Genomic DNA, 18,378 nt, shown 5'->3' on the forward strand with positions numbered 1-18,378 from the left:
GTGATGAAAACATAATTGAGAGGATTATCAGTCTATTGAAGCAGGAAGGAGATATCATCAATGAGGAGGTGAATAGTTCAAAAAACTAATGGTTCAGTTCACCTAAATAAAAGGAGCACAAGACTGTCCCCAAGGGAACACTGAGCTAACCTGGTGTGACAAAACACTTAGCAGTTGTTAGTCATATTGAACTAGCATATGTAGTAAGCAGTCATAATGCTTATTAAAAACTGCTATGAGGAAGATAATACTTTTCTTGTGTCTTAATAGCAGCTAACTGTCATCATGAAATGTCTATTTAAAAATACAGAATCCATAAAATGTTACCAGATGCTGTTTGCTCATTATGAAATTTTACTAAAAGACCTGTTGCATTGTTGCAATATTAAAACAGGGTTTGTTTTATTGCCCGTTTATGAAAAAGTGACATTATTATTATAATTGCAGGATTTAAGTGAAGTATTTCATTATAAAGCCCACTCTGTTTTTCCATCCAGATCAAGAATAACAGACTCCTTGACACTTTCGTCAAGAAGTTGACATTCGCGTCATTTCAACAGTTGGCCGACCGTTACCTGGCCCAGATCCCCCAGAACTCTCCTGCTCCTCCTGAACTAGTCAAACTGGCTTTCACACTGGACTTCACTGCTAAGGTGGCTGGCCTGTCTGGACAGACTGTTGGTCGTGTCATGGGATTTGGTAACCGGTACCTGCGAGACCATTTTTCTCAACTGTGTGCTATAACCAAACAGGTAAGAATCAAAGAGAAAATGGAGAGGAACCAAAGCCCTGACTTCTTCTCCAGGGCTTGAGAGTAAAGGTTTGACCTAACTCTGTTTGTTTTTATTCTCTACGTTTAATAGTTGATTGTGTATGCAGCCAAATATTTAATATCTAGAGTCTTATTGATTTGCTTTGGTGTTTTTTGCAGGTGTCTGAAGATCCTGAAGGGGTGATTTCTTTTGAAACAGACTAGGTCCCTCAGATATCAATGAGTGAAAACAGTGTGGTATTACTATCTTGGATGAAACTGTGATGCTAGGCTATCTGTGAATCGTACACAAATAATCGAAATGATATGTACCAGAGGTTTTAGAACAGTGTATAATTGCCTCTAAGTCCTTTACTATTGTCAAGTATCCTACATCTGTGATTTACAGTTCGAATCCTGGCAATGCCACATTTGCCAACTGTGGCCAGGAATCCAAAGAGGCACAAATGCCCATGTTGCCTTGGACTGATGACATCAGGAACTGTCATTCTCCATCATATCACCCAAAATCTAAGCTTTTCTTTAAGTGTAATTATGTAACTGTATACTGTAGCACATTGTGTGTGAAGCACTCCGTGATGGGCTTTAGTTGTCAGAATTAAAAAAAGCGAGCAGTAAGCCTGACTCATCTCATCACACACACACACACACAGGACTCTAAGCTCTTATAAATTCATTAGAATCCCCAAAGGGACCTGACCCAAAAGCTTATTTATGAACTTGGAGTGTCTTGTGATCCTGCTGATACAAATTACAAATAACTAGAACCTTTAGCAGTGTGCGAAACATTTGGACATACTTTTTATCTGAGGAGAAATAGATAAGAGGATTGAATGACTGTCCTGGTTTCTAAGGACACTATTTAGTTGGGGATTGTCGTCATTATGAAGCTGATATGTCATAGGACCTACCACATATGTGCCTGTATTAATCAGATTAGCTGTGCTGCTCTGGAGAAAGTCTCCCTGCAGAAACTTTCAGTCTAAATGTGAATGTATTTATAAACGTGCTTTGTAAGTTTGATGACATTTCTGTGAGAGAAGTTTTTATGTACTGTTTTTGGCTTTCTTAATAATTTGTTATTGTTTTTGTACAGTGTGTGAAAGATTAATGAATGTACACACATTGGTTTGTATATTCTCTTTTTATTTTTAATTTAACTAAATAATAATAATGTGAAATATCTTTTGTGATCAGTTTATGCAATATTTTGTGCTAAAGAATGTGAAAATTGCTCTTATTGAAACTTGAAAACAATCAATATAAAAGGCTGGAAATAGTTGTATTGGTATCCGTATGTGTAAAAATATCAGGTGCCTCCTCCTGTCCTTTCATTACATTGAATTACACAGGTAATAAGACATCTCTTAACAAACAACAGCGATTTTAACATTAAGGTTATAATTATTTTTTCTCTTTATCTTTGAACATGGAAAACCACTGAAAAGAAATTATTTCAGTGTTGTAAATGAACATGATTCTGCCAGGAATTAGTGCTCCCCCTCAAGTCTGTATTTACTCTGGGCCTGCAGCGTTGGGATGAGGAACAACAGGGGCAGCCTGACAAAAACACACAAAAGTATTGTGCTGAGCATATATACAAGCTGAAAAAAAGAAAAACACAATGTTGACTGGCATTCACGCTGTCTCACACAGAAAAGCTTGCTGTAGCCAAAACAAACAGCTACATTAAAATCATGATCAGCCCCGTGGGCGTGTACCTGTTGCCTAAACCGCGCTGTAAGCTGGAGGTCACGATGCTGATGAAGAAGATTAAAACATGTTTGGCATCCTGCCACAGCCAGTAAGCAATCACCAGAGCTTCAACACACCAGAGCTGAAAGCTGATGGACAGGATTGAGAATGAATTAGCGCGTTTCACGTTCAGAAATCCGTGTTTTAAATGCATAACGTTGTTATGTTAAACACTTATTTGAAATGAATACCTATTAGTGAATGTAGTGATGATGAAGACAGTCAAGGAAATTGGGAGGAGCAGATATGATATCATCTTGGGTGGAAGGTAGAGACTCAGGATACCCATCATCTGCAGGTGTACCATGTAGTTCCACAACAACGCTGAAAGACAGAGATAGCGATGAGAGAGAGAGAGACTGATAGTAGTGGTGGTGGTGGGCAGATCTGCTGACATATATTTTTTACCCCACAGAAAAAATGTCATGTAATAAAATGAATAAATATACACGAAACAACTAAAAATCAACTAGAAACAGAAATAGTATTTGTGTACAATCAAATCATTTCATGATTAAACCTTCTAAGTATGTCAGATTCTGTTACTGATATGAATAGATGGAGTTTAAAATGAACAGTGTTTAGTGTGAATAACTTGAATTACCCCCAGGGATCTGTTGTTCAGGGTTTTTATAGCTTGACTGACCCAGAAAGACAGAACTCCTCCAGGAGGAGTCTTCCACTTGTGGGCAGACCTCTTTAGAAACCTCTTCCTGCTGAGAGGCTATCACTGTACTGGACTTCTCCGTCTCTTCACCCATTTCCCCGTCCTCCACAGTCTGAGAGTCTGTCCACTCTCCAGACCACAGCGCCCCAGCACAGCAGGAGTCTATCATACAGCTGGCACAAATCTGCATCAAACCTGTTCAAATCCAGCCAAGATTTGAATTTATCCATCTGTCTGTTATCCATTTTTGATCTTTCCGTCTAGCTCATCTTTATTTCATCTATCTGTCTATCTATGGATCAAACCATTCATCCATTTATTCCCATATTATATAATTTTAACATTTGATAAAATAATATCTGGGGTCAATTTTAGTATGGTGAAAAAAACTGACACTATTTAGTTCAAGTAACAAACAACTGCTGTTTTTGTGGTAACATGCATAGAGAACATGTATGAGTGGATCAAAAACATACTGAGAAATGGTGCGAAACACTTACAGCTTTCGTTTAAGTAGTGAAAGGCATCCCGATATCCATTGTTGTATGCCTTACTCAGCACCTGGGAGTCAAACTCAAACTTCTGTTTTATCTTACATAAATTATAGTGTCATCCAAATTTCCCATCAAGCCAGTTTACAGGATCATTTTGGAAAAGATTTGTAAAAACTATGTTGGCCTCTGGACTTCTTTGCTAGTAAAGGATTTCATACCCTCCAGTCACGTGGGAATAGGGCATCAGACACTCTGAAGACGTTGGGTAGTGTGAGTTGCATAGAGAACCCATTGATGACCAGGTCACAGAGGATGGAGGCTTTATCAGATGGGCAGATGTCCACCTCTCCAGCAAACGGAGAAATGGTGAGAGTGTGGGAGGTGTCATGGATGGGCTGAATGTTGGTGAGCCCTCCGTCAATGTAGTGCTGTTTAAAGAAAGTTGTTATAGTGTTTCTGAAATTGAAATAAATGATATTTCTGTTCGAAGTAAGCATGCTGAGGTATGTTTATGCCAGTAGAAGAGTGCTGTTTCTACCTACCACTCCTTTGTAAGATGGAGGGGAAACCCCACAATACACAGGAACAAAACAGCTACACAACAGGGCCTTACAGAAGATAAGCCACACACACACACACACACAAACAAGTTCAATGATGTTTAATGTTTAACCCATATTTTAAAAAATGATTTGAACAGCAAGGGAGGATGAGGAAGAGGGACAGAGTGCACAAACCCTTGGCAGGAGAGAATAGCCCGTGAATAGCTGTTTTCCTTTCTAACATTTTAGATTAAACGTTAGAGGGGAAAGTTACATGGAAAAATCAGCGCAGTGTACTATAAAGCCATAACTAATAATAACTCTCTCTTCTTACTTTGATGAGATCATCTTTAGACTGAAACTCAGAAACTAGAATGTTCTTGCCATCCGGAATACGTGTCATTGAGATGTGCAAGCGGCCGTTCGCAAGACGGTGCGCATCCTCGGACAGGAACCGACGGAGTGTGCATTCTAGCCATTTCAACACGTTCACGTTGGGATGCAGCGGACCAAGGGCATGCTGCTTTGCAAATTTCGCAAATTCCACCAGCTCATCCTTCACAGAATCTATGAAAAAGAACACAAGTTAACCTCCTTAATTAAAGGGGTTCGTTAACTTGATCATACTAAACAAACAAGAACAGCGTTAAAAAAATAGAAACGAACGGAAAATCCTACCCATGCTCGAGCCGCAAACCACAGCTGCAGCCACTATTGATCCTGCAGATGCGCCGTAGACCCGTGGTGCACTTTGCAGTACCCACGGCGCATTGTCCAAAAGACACTGAACTGCACCGAGCTGATATGTTGCCAAGAAACCAGAACCGGAGAAGGAGACATAAACTGGTGATTTCCCAAACTGATCGCATGAGTCGTGTATGACAGTCATGACAAAAATAAAATTTTGTGTTTTTTACACACTTTTCGTAAAAGTGCAGCACTTATGCGAAAGAGCGCGCAATTACGGCAACAAGTTGTGTCTGTCTAAAATCCTGATCTAAACTCGTAAGCTTCAGAAAGGCTCCTATAAATATTGAGGCGCATCACAGTTATGAAATCCAGAAGCTCCTCCTTTCTGTGGTATAAGTTCTAGTCTCATTCTCCTGTTTTGATGTAAGTCGATTTCCAAGAGATGGACAGAATTCATTGCAGGGTTAATTCAACCGTATTGTCACATAATCCTTTACACACAGGAGGGCGCTATTTTCGAACCATCTCGTGTTTGCATTTTACATTGGAGAGTGAATTGTTTAAAAGCGAAACGTGTTTATATTACACAAAGATTTTTCTACTGAAGTACTTAGAACACTGTCGAATTTATGCGTGTGTGTGTTTTCCTCCCAAATACAACGTCATCGTAAAATTCAAGAACATTTCCGAGCAGCACCAGGGAATTCGAGGAATTAACAACGAGGTTAGTTCAAGCGTAGTGACTAAGGTACACGGCGCCTCTAGTGGCTGCGTGTCCACTTCTGTCATTGTTAGGGTCTCAACGTTTTTAATCACCTCTTGAAAGCTGTTGACCGTTTTTACGATATGTATGTATGTATGTATGCATGCATGCATTTTTCATGTATCTATCTTTATATATTTATTTATTTAAAAACTTCCTGATCAGTGTTTTTGAGTGGAAGTTCTTTTAAAATGTATTTGGGATTTAAAATAAGAGTTTATTTCTTCTAAATTATAAAGCAAGCAGAAACAGCTGCATGGACCCAGAAAAGCTGAGTTTATGATTTTTGAAGCAATTATGTATATGTCTGAGCTAACACAGGATGGCTAGTGCAAATGTACAGTTGTCAACCTTACACAGTTGTCAACCTTACATCTGGTAATCCATATCCAGAGCAGAGCGAAAACACTACAAATAAAGATAAAATTTGAAATCCTAAAATAAAACTGTAGAGCTTTTACATTTCATTTAATCTATTGTTGTGGTTGAATTATAGTCACGTTTTCAGTAAAAAAACAAAACAAAAAAAAACCCCAGCTGTGCTCCTAAGTGATGACACTTTTGCAGGATTTAGTTCCAGTGTTAATCTATCATACCAGAATCTAATGCTCTTTAGAGGTGTATTTGTGTGAGCTTGACACATTGCGTACATACACTGCCTCTCTCTGGGCTGAGGATCACTCATGCTTGACACACACTGCGTACATACACTGCGTCTCTCTGGGACGAAGATCACTCAGGCTTGCTATTACTCTGTATTTTATGACATAAGCTTACCCCATGGCAGTGCAAAATTTAAAAAAAAAGTGAGACAAGGTAAAACCAACTGACAGTCATGAAATAATTAGTTATTGAGGCTCACCCATCTCAGACTCACCCAGTGAGAAGATGCTGGGCTACACTCCCAGATCTTTTAAGATACTTTTGTATCTGTCACTCCTTCAGACAATGTATCTGCAGTGACTCCCTGAAACTCATTGAAAATGGTGAGAACATTGAAGGTGATCAACACCATAAAAAATACACATTGCCTCTGTGGGAACAAAATGAAAGTATCAAAACTGAAATGTCAGACAAGCCTGTCAAAGACTATGTTCACAGACATGAGCATATATTATTGCTTGTCTATGCTGTGATGAGTCATTGTTTGAAGGCTAAATCTTAAGGAGAGGAGTAATCTAAACTGAATTCTGAACATTTCCCACACAGTAATCACACCAATAGTTTCACTTTTGTGTCTTATTTGGTCTGGGTTGTTCTGAGAAAAACACAAGTTTTCAGCAAAAGCTTTTTAGAAACTCTTTTTCACTGATTTTCTCCATGCAGAATTGTGCTGCACTCACTCAACCAAACAGAATTAAATTTGTTACAGTGCAAAGTACTATATCATTAGGACGACCTTGTCTCCTCCCACAATGACTCCAGTATTCAGAGATCTGCGTCGCCGGTCTACTAATCATTGGTCTGTTATCTCATCATCCCATTCACCTGCACTCACTTTGTAACCCCTGATTCCCCTCTCTTTAAAAACCCCTTTGTTTGGCACCTTGTTTCAAAATCTTCACTTTCAATGTGGTTTCTGAGTGTGCCATTGCATAAGCTAGGTAGTCCTGTATAGTGTACTCCAGTCTTTGATTCTGTTTGTGTTTCATGCTTGTCTCCTGTGTTCCTTTGTCTTCCCAACTCTGGTTTGTTTTCCTACCTGTGTATTCTTTTGCATTCAGCAATTAAACATCCTGCTACTCCGCACTTGCGTGCTGCTCTCTGGTGTGTTTGTGACAATCATATTATAGTGCAAAGCGTTATAGTGCTCAGAGACATGTAAGTTTTACATTTAGTTTCACTTCTGCATTTTTTCTACAAGAAAGCCAAATTACTTTTGACAAACGACCAAAATTCATACAATGATTCATTTTTTTCCCAGTTACTAAGGATCATGTGATAAAGGCTCTATTCTGACCACTCTCTCTAACTGAAATCCTGCAGTTCCATGAAGCTTCCAAAAAACAATTGGATGAAAGGGAAAAAAAAACGAAGAATTTTGGACAGCTTAGCCAAAATGACTGGGATTCCCAGTTTTACCAGAAACCACTGATTTAACAGGCTTGGTGGCTGACCACAATGGGGAACAGATACTCTATGGACCTCACAGATCAAAACCTCCTTTTTGGCAAAACATACATTTCTACAAGACTGGAAACTTCACTGGAGGAATTAAGCTAAATAATCATTTCTATATCTCTCACACCACCTTTTTAATTCACATGTTGTCAAATACAATAAAGTTAACAGAGTACAAATGTACATATAAAAATTAACATTTTTTCTTTACAATGAAACTGCACTGGAAAACTACAAAATGCTCTGTTCTGCACAATTCTTCGAATCCCACCATTTACATCCAAAAATCAATGTGTAATCATAGAAAAGCCATAAGAACCTGTAATGTTAGAATCTCATATTCAAATTATACTAGCATTTTCTACCAAAATCCTGAGAGAATTCTGAGAACTCAGTAAAAGCAATCTTCTCAATTAGAATAATCACATTGCTTTGACACAATAATGCTATGTTCCTGGAGGTTAGTGTCATTCTGGATTTACAGTAGAAAAAACATTCACAGAGCCTGTTACCAAAGTCCTGTTTAAGATCCTGCTTATATATCCTTTGAATCATCTCTTCTTCAAATAGTCTCATGTCTGTCCATCACAGATCTTTCATTCTGTGTGTAATTACCAAATGCTCCAGCTCATGGTAGTTTGTATCAGATTCAGGGTGTTGGGGAGACCCTTAGGGTTAGTTCTGGTCCAGCTGTTTTTGGTTCTGGGCTGGAGTCTGGTGATACCTCCAGACTGTCCTCTCTGTACTCTGGAGATGCTGGACTATCAGGACAGTCCATTGCATCTGTTTTGTCTGATCTGCTTTGAATAATCTCCTCTGGCTTCTTCAGAAAGCTATTCAGACAACACAGAGTAGGCAGAAGTGGAATAAAGATTAGAGAAACAGTCCCACAATAGCAGGACTGTGGATCTGATCCTGAACACTGTACAGAAAAACTAGGCTAGGTATTGTAGAGTGGCTAGTTATGGCTCCACACTCACAGTGAATTGAGCTCCCTGACCTTTGCAGAGAGGTGTAAGACCTCTTAAAGTCATAACTTTGTACACAAGTGACTCTGACTAAAAGTACGAGGTATATTACACAAAAATGTAAATGTCTTATATATTAAAGGTTAAAGTCTAAACAGAATTAAAATGCATACAAACAATAAATGCTTCAGCCCTTCTCACTGGACCTTAAGACACACCTCTGGGTTTTACTGAAAACTAAACTGATTTTTTTTTTTTTTTAATTTTTAAAGGTATTTTTTAAAGGAATTAATTACTTACCGAAAGAGCAGCCTCTGTCCAGTCTCTTTCTTGATTATGTTGAGTTTATAATAATGCCGAAGAGCTCTGGACATTTTCTCATAAGTCATGTTTGCTCGGTTCTGTGCCACCAAACATACAAAGACAAGGTAAACCAACACGTGCCTCCATAATACCAGAACACAGTGATCTGATCTGAGACCTCCACTTACCTTATGGTTTCCCCAGAGCCGAGCCAGCCCGTTTGGATCCACTATTCTGAACACCATAGACTCTGGGTCCTCCCAGCGGATATAGGACTCATAGCGTGTGTCTGATAACAGATGGTAAACATAGTCCCACAGGAGCCTGCAGTCTGACAGAGGCAAACACAGCACCAATAGATAGATCAGATTGGTTACACAGTCAAAGTAACATCATCAGATGGGTTAGAAATGGATGGAATTGAAATACTTCATGGTTTCATATGGTTGTATGGTGCTTATATGTGGTAGTATAATTATTAAGAATTATGGGAAAGGATAAAACATATCTAAGTCATGGTTTGAATACATTCTACTCACTGTGAGAGCCGGCGAAACTTTCCTTTACAGCTACTGTATCTACTGTCTCCAGAGATATACAGTGTCTGATTTCCTATAAACTCTGGTCTGAAAACATTTAGATGTTTACAGATGTCTGAGAATGACAGGTACCTGCAATCTTTCCGTTGGCCTCAGCTTGCCGAGGGGGACTTCTGGAGCGCTCTGCTCTGCTGCACAGATTGAGGGGTTCATCTTTATCATTGATGCCCATTGATTCGGTGGAGTGTGTGGAAAAAGACCCAGCTGTGGATGGTGGGTACTGTGCCTCCTCAGGATGGTGAGGAAGACCTCTGAGATCTAGAGAGATGAAGGGGCATGCAGTCAGACAGAGACATGTGAACTGTGAACTGTTTGTGTGTAAGCAGAGTAAATGATCATGTATAATATTTGAAAACTACACGTAAAAGACTGTCAGCAAAAGAAGTTCTTTTATTGATTCTTTTTTTTTTTTTTTATAGTTCCCTAGTTCTGAATTACCACTGAACACTTCTGCATAGAACATTCTTGTTGAACAATGTCATCTTGGAAAAGTTCTCACCATACCATCTTGATTTTTGTCAGTGTAGTCCTCAGTTTACCAGTCACACATGTTGTATAACCTCACTTTGTGAAATATACCTCAGATTTGACCTGAATTTCCAATCTTAACATTCGGACAAAGGTTTGTAAGTCATCCAGGAGTAGAGAGTTATGGACATTGTTTTAACTCCCACTTGCCTGTGTGTGTGGTGTGAGGGTAGTGTTGGGTAGATGGGTGCACCCTGATCTCTTGGTAGTGACTTGGATTCCCAGGCCCTTTGGCATGAGGGTTGAATGGACATGCAGGTATAGACCGGTTAGTGGAGCCAGAGGAAGCTGGAGGTATAGACCGGTTAGTGGAGCCAGAGGAAGCTAAATGGAAGAAAATTAGAGAGAGAAAGAGAGAGAGAGAGAGAGAGAGCAAGAGAGAGAGAGATGGAGTAGAAAAAATGCGAATCAAAGCACACTCCAAGAAGAATAATGGGAGTGTCATTTTTGCTATGTGATATAATACAGGACTTCCTGACTCCTGCAGCCCTGCAAGGAAGTGTTTTGTCCTCCATTTTCTAGAATAAGCAAAGCAGGTAAACCGGCCCAGTCCCCGCCTACCATGCTACATGACAGACACAATCTAAAGCTGCATGAAGAGTCTCTCTCTGTCTCTCTCTCTCTCTCTCCCTCTCTCTCTCCATCTTCTCTCTTTCACTCTCTCTCTAGTTTCACGGTCATAGAAAACAACAGTAATGTAATTCATGAATATCTCTGAGATATTACTTCCTGTTTAATGCTGAACATGACACCCTCTATAAAGGGGTATTGTAAAAATATGACACAGGGCAAAAAGCTGAAGCAACCAGGGGGAACAGATGCAGAAGTGAGAGAAAAATGCTTAAATGCTTAAATGGTTAATGGCTAAATGGTTCATTGCTATGGATTCTTCATCAGGACAGTGTAGAAATTATTTATTTCCACTATTCCCTCGTTGTCTCTACAGGCTAAAACACGTTTAACTCGACATAGTTTTCTTCCATTACTGGCACCAGATCAACTCCAGAATTTTCCATCAAACAAACCGTGATACAGAGCTTTATTCACTCTTGGCTCAGAAAGTTGATAATAATCAATCACCAAGTTTCAAAGTTTTCTTAATTTCTTCAGTAATACGCATATCATTTTAAAGAATGTTAATTCTATTTCTGTTTGAAAAATCATATATTATCCTAGCATTGTGCATTCACATTCTGAAAACTGTGACAGAAAAATGGATGACATTATTGTGCATGTCCAGAGATTACACAAACACAGGAAGAGTGACAGCAGCAGTGTCTAACCAGAGTGTGTATGTTGGTTTTATCTGCTAAGTGTGTGTGTGAGTGAGCATGTGTGTGTGTGTGTGTGTGTGTGTGTGAGTTAGCATATATTTGTTTTATATGGCTTGAGTGTGTTTTTTGTTCAGTCAGTGAGTTTTTGTGAGGGTATGTGTTTGTGTGGATTGGTTTTGTCTCAATGAAATATTGAAAATTGGTTTTGATGGGATATCAAAATACTGTAATGTGAAATAAATGAAGATAGTGGACCCCAGCCTGACACACACACACACACACACACACACACACACTCAACCATGTAAAACTGCAATATTAGTTCTATGCACACCTGAGGCAAAACAAGAACTACCATTAACACAAACATAGAAGATTATTCATTAAATAAGATTTCTCAGCTAGCAAGTTAACTTCAGTCAAAATCCTGAACAACCCAGCATGTTGAGACCTAAGGAGCATTCTTACAGCTTTTGACTTTAGTCATCTAAATGATTAATCCTGCTTTGTGAAACACATCCCTGTAATAAACCTTCAGGAATATATTTGAGTGTAATCTCACCTGTAGTGGGCTCTGGAACTTGTGACTGGGGTAGCTGAGGGCCAGAACTGATGGGAATTTTAGAGCTGGGCTGACTAACCACCCCACGCCTCTGTTGTTTCACATACTGTAGTAATTCATACAACACATCACCTGTAACACATACACACACCTTCAGGTTTTGCTTATGAAAGTATTATTTGAGTTAGAGAAACAATCATTTTGAACAAACAGTGTAGATCATTCTAATACCATCTTAGCACAATTCTATGATTTATCATATGCCCATATCACATACAGCTAACATACCTGCTGCTCCGCCTGTATGGATTACACTGATTGTACATTGGTCTAAATTAACATCAGTAACTCTTTGACAAATGAGAAAATTCTAAACTGAAATGAGTTAAAAGTCACAATTTTCACTTTTCAGGGTAAGTCTTTCTTCTCTTTCGCTTTAAATTTTACACCAGGTAAGCAATACTTGTCCTTTTCTAATGTGAGATGTGAACATATCCCTTACTCCATGACAACTGTATGGAATAAGTTGTGTATGAGGTGTTCTCACAGACCTGAACTTGGGCAGCGGAGGCGGAAGTCCTCTTTAGTAAGGAGACAGAGGGCTTTGCCATTCATCTCAAACTTGTCATGATCTGTCTTTCGTAAGGAATATTCTCTCTGAGCCCATCGTAGCCAATGATTGACATCATCTTTATCCCACAGAGATGGGTTTATCCCTGAAACCATAGTAATGCTTACTTTCAGATTACACGCTACATCCATCACCATCAAAAACTAATCTGAACTAAAAGTACACCACATTATATGTTAAAAATGAACTATATTTTTAATTAGGATAACAGAGAAGGTGTTAGCAACATCACATGATGCTAAGATAATCTTCTAAATATTTTGCTGTTACAACATGCTTCATGTAAGTTAGTGCATTCGACTCAGACTACAGTTAGTTACTGTGTCACTGTGAAATAGCACTGCATTTCCAGTAGACTTAAAGTATATTTAGCAGACTATCACAGAGCTTGCTCGAAGCTCCTGGAACAGAAAGTGAAGACACATACGGAGTCTCCCGGGCAGTTTGCAGAGTTCATCTGGGGCAGTGGAGTATAGTGAGGCTGTGTTAGTATTGGTGGACATCAGGGCTGAGGGATAAACAGGGGCTCTGTTGCCATTGCAGTCATGCTGTGGTGCAGAAAAGATAGATACACAAAACCAGTGCAATTGCATATATACCAGTGAACTGGATTCACAAGTGGACAAAGTCCTGGCTTTAGTTTGATAATCTTGTCTCACTCACAGATTGCTCTTGCTTAATTCTATCAAATTACTCTGTTATTGTGTTATAATCTAAGGTAAAGTATTGTGTTATAATCTAAGGGAAAGTGGAATATCATTCTATTCTGTTCTATTCTATTCTATTCTATTCTATTCTATTCTATTTTATTTTATTTTGTTATATTCTATTTCAATTGCCCGCATGTCTGCCATTTTGAAAGAACAGCTATCTTTATAAACACTGTAAAAATGTATAGTTTCTTTTCGGAGAGAGCGCATAGCCAGTGTTTGTGAGTAATCAGTGGTGGTTCATAAAGCCTGCAGGCACTCACTCACAAGTGAAAAAAAAAAACAAAAAAACAATCAGAAGTGAAAGTATGAAGAGCTCTGCGTATCATCTGCCTTTCTGATTTCACTTGCGCACTCAGAACAAAAGGGGAAACACTAGCATAAAATACACGAAACCCGTAAAACGAAGCATATTACTCACTTTTTAAATTCTCTATGTGAACGATGGTTCTTTTAAACAATATGATCAAATTAACAGAAAAATTGCAGTTTCGGTTCATTTTCCATTTCGGATATAGTCTATATACAGTCTATGTAAATGTATTTTAAAATTATGATTCAGTTTTCAAAAGCTCAAAACTTTGTTATTGTTCATGGAAAAGAAGTTTTTCTACATCGTACCGTACCTTGATCAAAGGAGGCGGAGAGGAGCCGTCAGTCATTATGCAGTAACCTACCTGAGTCCTAAAAGCCCTCCAAATCCTTGGGACTAACCTTTTGACTGGGGGTCAAAAAAGTTGACTGTAGTTGTAAAAAAGCATAAAATGGAACTTTTGATTCTATTCGAGGCGAGCTTGAGTGCTTTTAAATCGGCAACTCTTTGTAATTGCTCGGTAGGTCGAATGAAATATTAAAAGTATCCTTCCGGGAAATGAAAACGAAAGAGACCGGATCTGCCAGGGGGTGTGTTGATCTGTAGCGCGAATGAGCCAAGGGCCTGGGGAGAGAGAGAGAGAGAGAGAGAGAGAGAGAGAGAGAGAGAGAGAGAGAGAGAGAGAGAGAGAGAGAGAGAGAGAGAGAGAGTACAATTAAAGCTTGAGAGACGTTATGTGACTGGTGGCGAAACATATAAATATATGAGGCCAGTATTAACAAGATCATGTGCGACAACGTTGATAACTATGATTATGTCATGGTTGGGGGGGAAATAGCATTTGCCGCCTTTAAGGCGTCTTTTAATTACTAACAAAAATATTTACCAATAAATATTACAGGCTATACAACAATTTTACAATGAATATTACAGCCTGCAGAACAATTACCGGGGTAAGGAGCTCTCAACACATACGCACTCACCTGCACAAGAGTAGAGTGCGCTTGAGTCCTCCTGTGCGCTTTAAACATAGCTCCATCTAGTGTTTGGATAAGGTGAGTGAACTCTAGTCGACAGTTGCTATTTGTGTCATATGACCTCCCGTGAACCTGAAATCTACCCGGACGTGCATACGAAAACAAAGTCAGTGGATACTGTTGCAGGAAACAAAATGTGAGTAGTTTTCAATTTATTCATTTTGTTTGGAATCCGTTTCCTGTTGTAAATTTCTTCTGTTTGATAACAGGTTGCGCTGTAACAGAACCAACAGGAAACAATAGTTTTGACAACTGACAAGTTTTATATAGAATACTAAATCGTAGTTCAGCAGACCTGCCAACCTGTACGCGTTTTGACTTCAAGACTGGCACGATTTGTCACTCCAAAGTACGCAAAAAACTGGTGACGCCTTGTGAGTTTGACCAGTTGTGCAGTACTCAAGTCTACGCCCTATGTCAAGCTGTTATATATTTGTAGGTTTGTGATTAACCATACTTATAGTGATGTTTCTCTGTTTTGGCAAAACATTTTGGGATTTACTGTATATGATATACCCTTGCCTTCACCCACCTACAAAAAAGCGGGGATGATTAACAAATACGTAATGTCATTTCAGGAGACAGCAGCTAGGATCCGCAGATTGACAGCAACACTCTTTACCTTGTTTTTATCCATTTCGTTCCCCCTCCTCACTCCGGCTGGTTGGTTCTTCAAGTGAGGACCGTTCTTTGAACTCCTTTGCAAAGGTAAACGGACTGGGCCGAGTGGGCGGGGGGGGGGGGGGGGGGGGGGGGGGGGGGGGGGGGGGGGGGGGGGGGGGGAGAGATTGTGAAGTAAGTCAAACTGAGAAAAACCCGTTTCACTGATTGTGCTGCTATTGGTTTTCCTATTTATTTAACTGTTCGATTTAAATATTCATCAAACCTTTTACTGCCAGACTTTATATTAAGCTACTGTAAGTGGGCCACTTTATTTTCAGGTGCATGCACAGTCAGAAATGATTTTTGTCCTCCAGGTCATGTTTACAGTCAAAATTGAATTAATTAAACTTTTGCCCTGCCTGAGTTTATATTGAGCTACTATAAGTTGTTCAGGTTTTATTTTTAGGTATACACTCACTTCGAATTTAGATTTCTTACATTAATAAAAGAGTTGGCTATCCAAAATATACTAAATGTTATGTTTTTTTTTGGCCGCACATGTGTACATGAGCTGAAAATTTTTTCAACATAAGGTGGTACTCCAAGACTTTCTTCAAGGTTGGCAGGTCTGGTATAGTAGTGCACTTAAAGCCTACCTGTGTTTGTACTAATAGACACAAAGTTAAAAATAAATAAATAAACTTATAAAAATAAAATGTCACAGCAAATGAATAAAGTTACATGCAATTACTTGATTTCGTGTAGCTCCTCTGTGGCTCTTATTTAACTTGGACTAAACTTTTTTTTCGTCATTGAGAGACTCACCTTGTGTGGGACACCAATCAGAAAGAGACCGCGATTCAAGTAGATATGGGATCCCCGATCAACTCAGTTAGGCTGCCTCTGCTGATGTCGTTCTGTGCTTTTGTTTATTTGTATTTTACAGATGCTGTCTAACAAAATTGCCCGGCAGCTTGGGCATCCCACTCAGTCTCTGATAGGATGGGTGCTGTCCAAGGTCTTCAACAGGATGAACTGGGTTTTGGAGGAGAATGCTGTCAAGATGTGTGGGATTTCTCCAAATGACACAGTGCTGGAGCTAGGTCATGGGCCGGGCTTGGGCCTGGAGGCTGCTGCTCGGCTCCTCTCAGGACCCAACGGGAAACTTCTTGGAGTCGACCATTCAGAATATATGCACCAGACTGCTGCGAAAAGGATGCAGGATTTAATCGCTAGTGGGAAAGTCACACTGCACCACTGTGATGTAGCAAGCATGCCCTTTCCAGACAACAGTGTGGATAAAGTATTTCACTGTAATTGCTACTACTTCTGGCCTGATCTGCGGGCTGGGGCTGCGGAGATACACCGCGTCATGAAACCTGGTAAGTAGCAACCCTGCTGAAATGAATGATGTGATAAGTCTGTCGTGGAAGATTCCTCTTGTCTATGTCTGATTCTGCTTGTCGGGAGAGCATCTATGCAGGTTAGGGCCATGTATAAAAAAGAGCCCAGTTACCAGCTGGTTTGGTTACCATGGCTAGAGGAAAAGATCTCACTGACTTTGGAAGGGGGATGACAGCTAGGGAACATTTGTCAGAAGCTTCAGTGATGAAGACTACTCAATTGTCTGATCTTTCTTGAGGAACAGTGGCTAAGATGATATTGATATTTATGTATGAGGGTAAAACATGATCAGCTAGGCTTAACTTTTGTCAAGAGGACATGGTTAGCTGCGCACTAGTTCCAGATACAAGGCAGAACTGACAAGAATCTCTGACTCAGTTGAGAATAGGAAGTTTAATAAAGAAAAGTTATGCAGCTGACCAAGAAGTCCTGCTTCATGGGCAATACAACCCAAGTTCAAACTTGCTGGTGACTCACAGGAGATTCTGAAGTGGCAGCTTAGACAGTGATTTATCACCATCAACAAAACAACAGAATATGGTGAAATTTTTAGAGTTGTGGTTGAGTAAAACTCACTACTGGCCTGGGGTTGTTTAACTCCCTATTAAGATGCTTCATGTTGATGTATCATGGTTCCACTTTGGTGGTTACATTTCTTTATTTGTCTGTCCATCTAAATGCAGAAACGTTAGGATAAATAAAAAGATTTGAGGCAGAGGGTTGTCCCTGAAAATAGGACACAAAACTCAACGTTTTCCATGAAGCATAGCTTCGTTTCCTTTTTTGAATTAGCTAAGCATAACTTTATTTCCTTTTTTGAATTAGCTACCTCAAGTATTTTGAGGCATTCTATTTTGTTTAGGTTTACAGTGTATCTATCCATCAGACATTCTTAACAAATCTGTCTCTCCAGGTGGACTGATGGTGACTGCACTCAATCTGAGCCGAGTAACTACAGTGGCATCTAGGGGGTGGATAAAAGGGAAAAACTGGCGTCCTGAGGTCTACATGGAGGCTCTGAGGGACACCGGCTTCACAGATGTCTTTATTGAAGACAAAATAGACAAGTTCATCACCTTTCAAGTTATGTTTGCTACTGCTGCTAAGTGAGATGGGTTAACTGAAGGAAATAGATATATCAATGTTAAGCTGCCAAAGTCTGTCATTGAAAATGATGTATACAAAGAATTCTGCATTATAGCCGTACAATAAAGATGGTCATTACTTTAGTGGACCCTGGTTTGAAAGAAACTACAATTATATCATGCTGTTAATTACTTATTGAAATGTGTTTCGGTTTTAACTTTGGTTTATTTAAATGAATATCTTGTTATCCAGAGTTGATGGATCTGGTTGTGTTGCACCTCACACAACAGTACATAATGAGTAAGGAGGCTGCCCACACCTTTAGATGGGATACTTATTGTCAACACAGTCAAATAAGAATATAAAAATATGAGAAGGAAAAGTAATTTTTTAAGTATAAGAACAGTATTGATTACACGAACTGTAGAACTGACAAGATTTCTGGAACAGTCACAAAAGTGCATGTGAAGCAATTAAGTAGTCTGGAATTCAACTCTTACCATTTAGTTTTCATGAATGAAGTAAGGTGGAAAGGCGAAGTGAAAACATAAGATAA

At 39.3% G+C, this 18,378-nt stretch overlaps 3 protein-coding genes across 6 annotated transcripts; 1 reads left to right on the forward strand and 2 right to left on the reverse strand.

The window, feature by feature from the left end:
* Positions 1–2,262: 2,262 nt before the first annotated feature.
* Positions 2,263–5,119, reverse strand: pnpla1 (patatin-like phospholipase domain containing 1). The gene is made up of 9 exons (XM_030767820.1): positions 4,909–5,119; positions 4,565–4,797; positions 4,231–4,296; positions 3,907–4,116; positions 3,695–3,755; positions 3,132–3,356; positions 2,719–2,851; positions 2,494–2,616; positions 2,263–2,332 (listed from the first exon to the last, which is right to left on the reverse strand). Exons 1-9 carry the CDS (start codon positions 5,117–5,119, stop codon positions 2,263–2,265), a joined length of 1,332 nt encoding a protein of 443 aa, XP_030623680.1.
* Positions 5,120–7,929: 2,810 nt separating this feature from the next.
* etv7 (ETS variant transcription factor 7) lies at positions 7,930–15,425 on the reverse strand. Of its 3 annotated transcripts, XM_030769452.1 has the most exons (11): positions 15,352–15,425; positions 14,676–14,808; positions 14,006–14,316; positions 13,097–13,217; positions 12,590–12,754; positions 12,039–12,170; positions 10,353–10,526; positions 9,747–9,932; positions 9,264–9,406; positions 9,073–9,173; positions 7,930–8,637 (listed from the first exon to the last, which is right to left on the reverse strand). In XM_030769452.1, the coding sequence occupies exons 3-11, from the start codon at positions 14,039–14,041 to the stop codon at positions 8,454–8,456; spliced, it is 1,242 nt and encodes a 413-aa protein (XP_030625312.1). In that variant the 5' UTR covers positions 14,042–14,316; positions 14,676–14,808; positions 15,352–15,425; the 3' UTR covers positions 7,930–8,453. The 3 variants fall into 3 exon arrangements, with proteins under 3 accessions (XP_030625312.1, XP_030625311.1, XP_030625313.1); XM_030769451.1 differs by lacking the exons at positions 14,006–14,316; positions 14,676–14,808; positions 15,352–15,425 and having other exon boundaries at positions 13,097–13,424; XM_030769453.1 differs by lacking the exons at positions 10,353–10,526; positions 14,006–14,316; positions 14,676–14,808; positions 15,352–15,425 and having other exon boundaries at positions 13,097–13,424.
* Positions 14,818–17,983, forward strand: zgc:194242 (uncharacterized methyltransferase YdaC). Of its 2 annotated transcripts, none has more exons than XM_030769454.1 (4): positions 14,818–14,865; positions 15,308–15,437; positions 16,279–16,714; positions 17,650–17,983. In XM_030769454.1, the coding sequence occupies exons 3-4, from the start codon at positions 16,279–16,281 to the stop codon at positions 17,844–17,846; spliced, it is 633 nt and encodes a 210-aa protein (XP_030625314.1). In that variant the 5' UTR covers positions 14,818–14,865; positions 15,308–15,437; the 3' UTR covers positions 17,847–17,983. The 2 variants fall into 2 exon arrangements, with proteins under 2 accessions (XP_030625314.1, XP_030625315.1); XM_030769455.1 differs by lacking the exon at positions 14,818–14,865 and adding an exon at positions 15,115–15,164.
* The last annotated feature ends 395 nt before the right edge of the window (positions 17,984–18,378 follow it).

Source organism: Chanos chanos, chromosome 3, assembly GCF_902362185.1.
Source record: "Chanos chanos chromosome 3, fChaCha1.1, whole genome shotgun sequence".
Classification (NCBI taxonomy): Eukaryota; Metazoa; Chordata; class Actinopteri; order Gonorynchiformes; family Chanidae; genus Chanos; species Chanos chanos.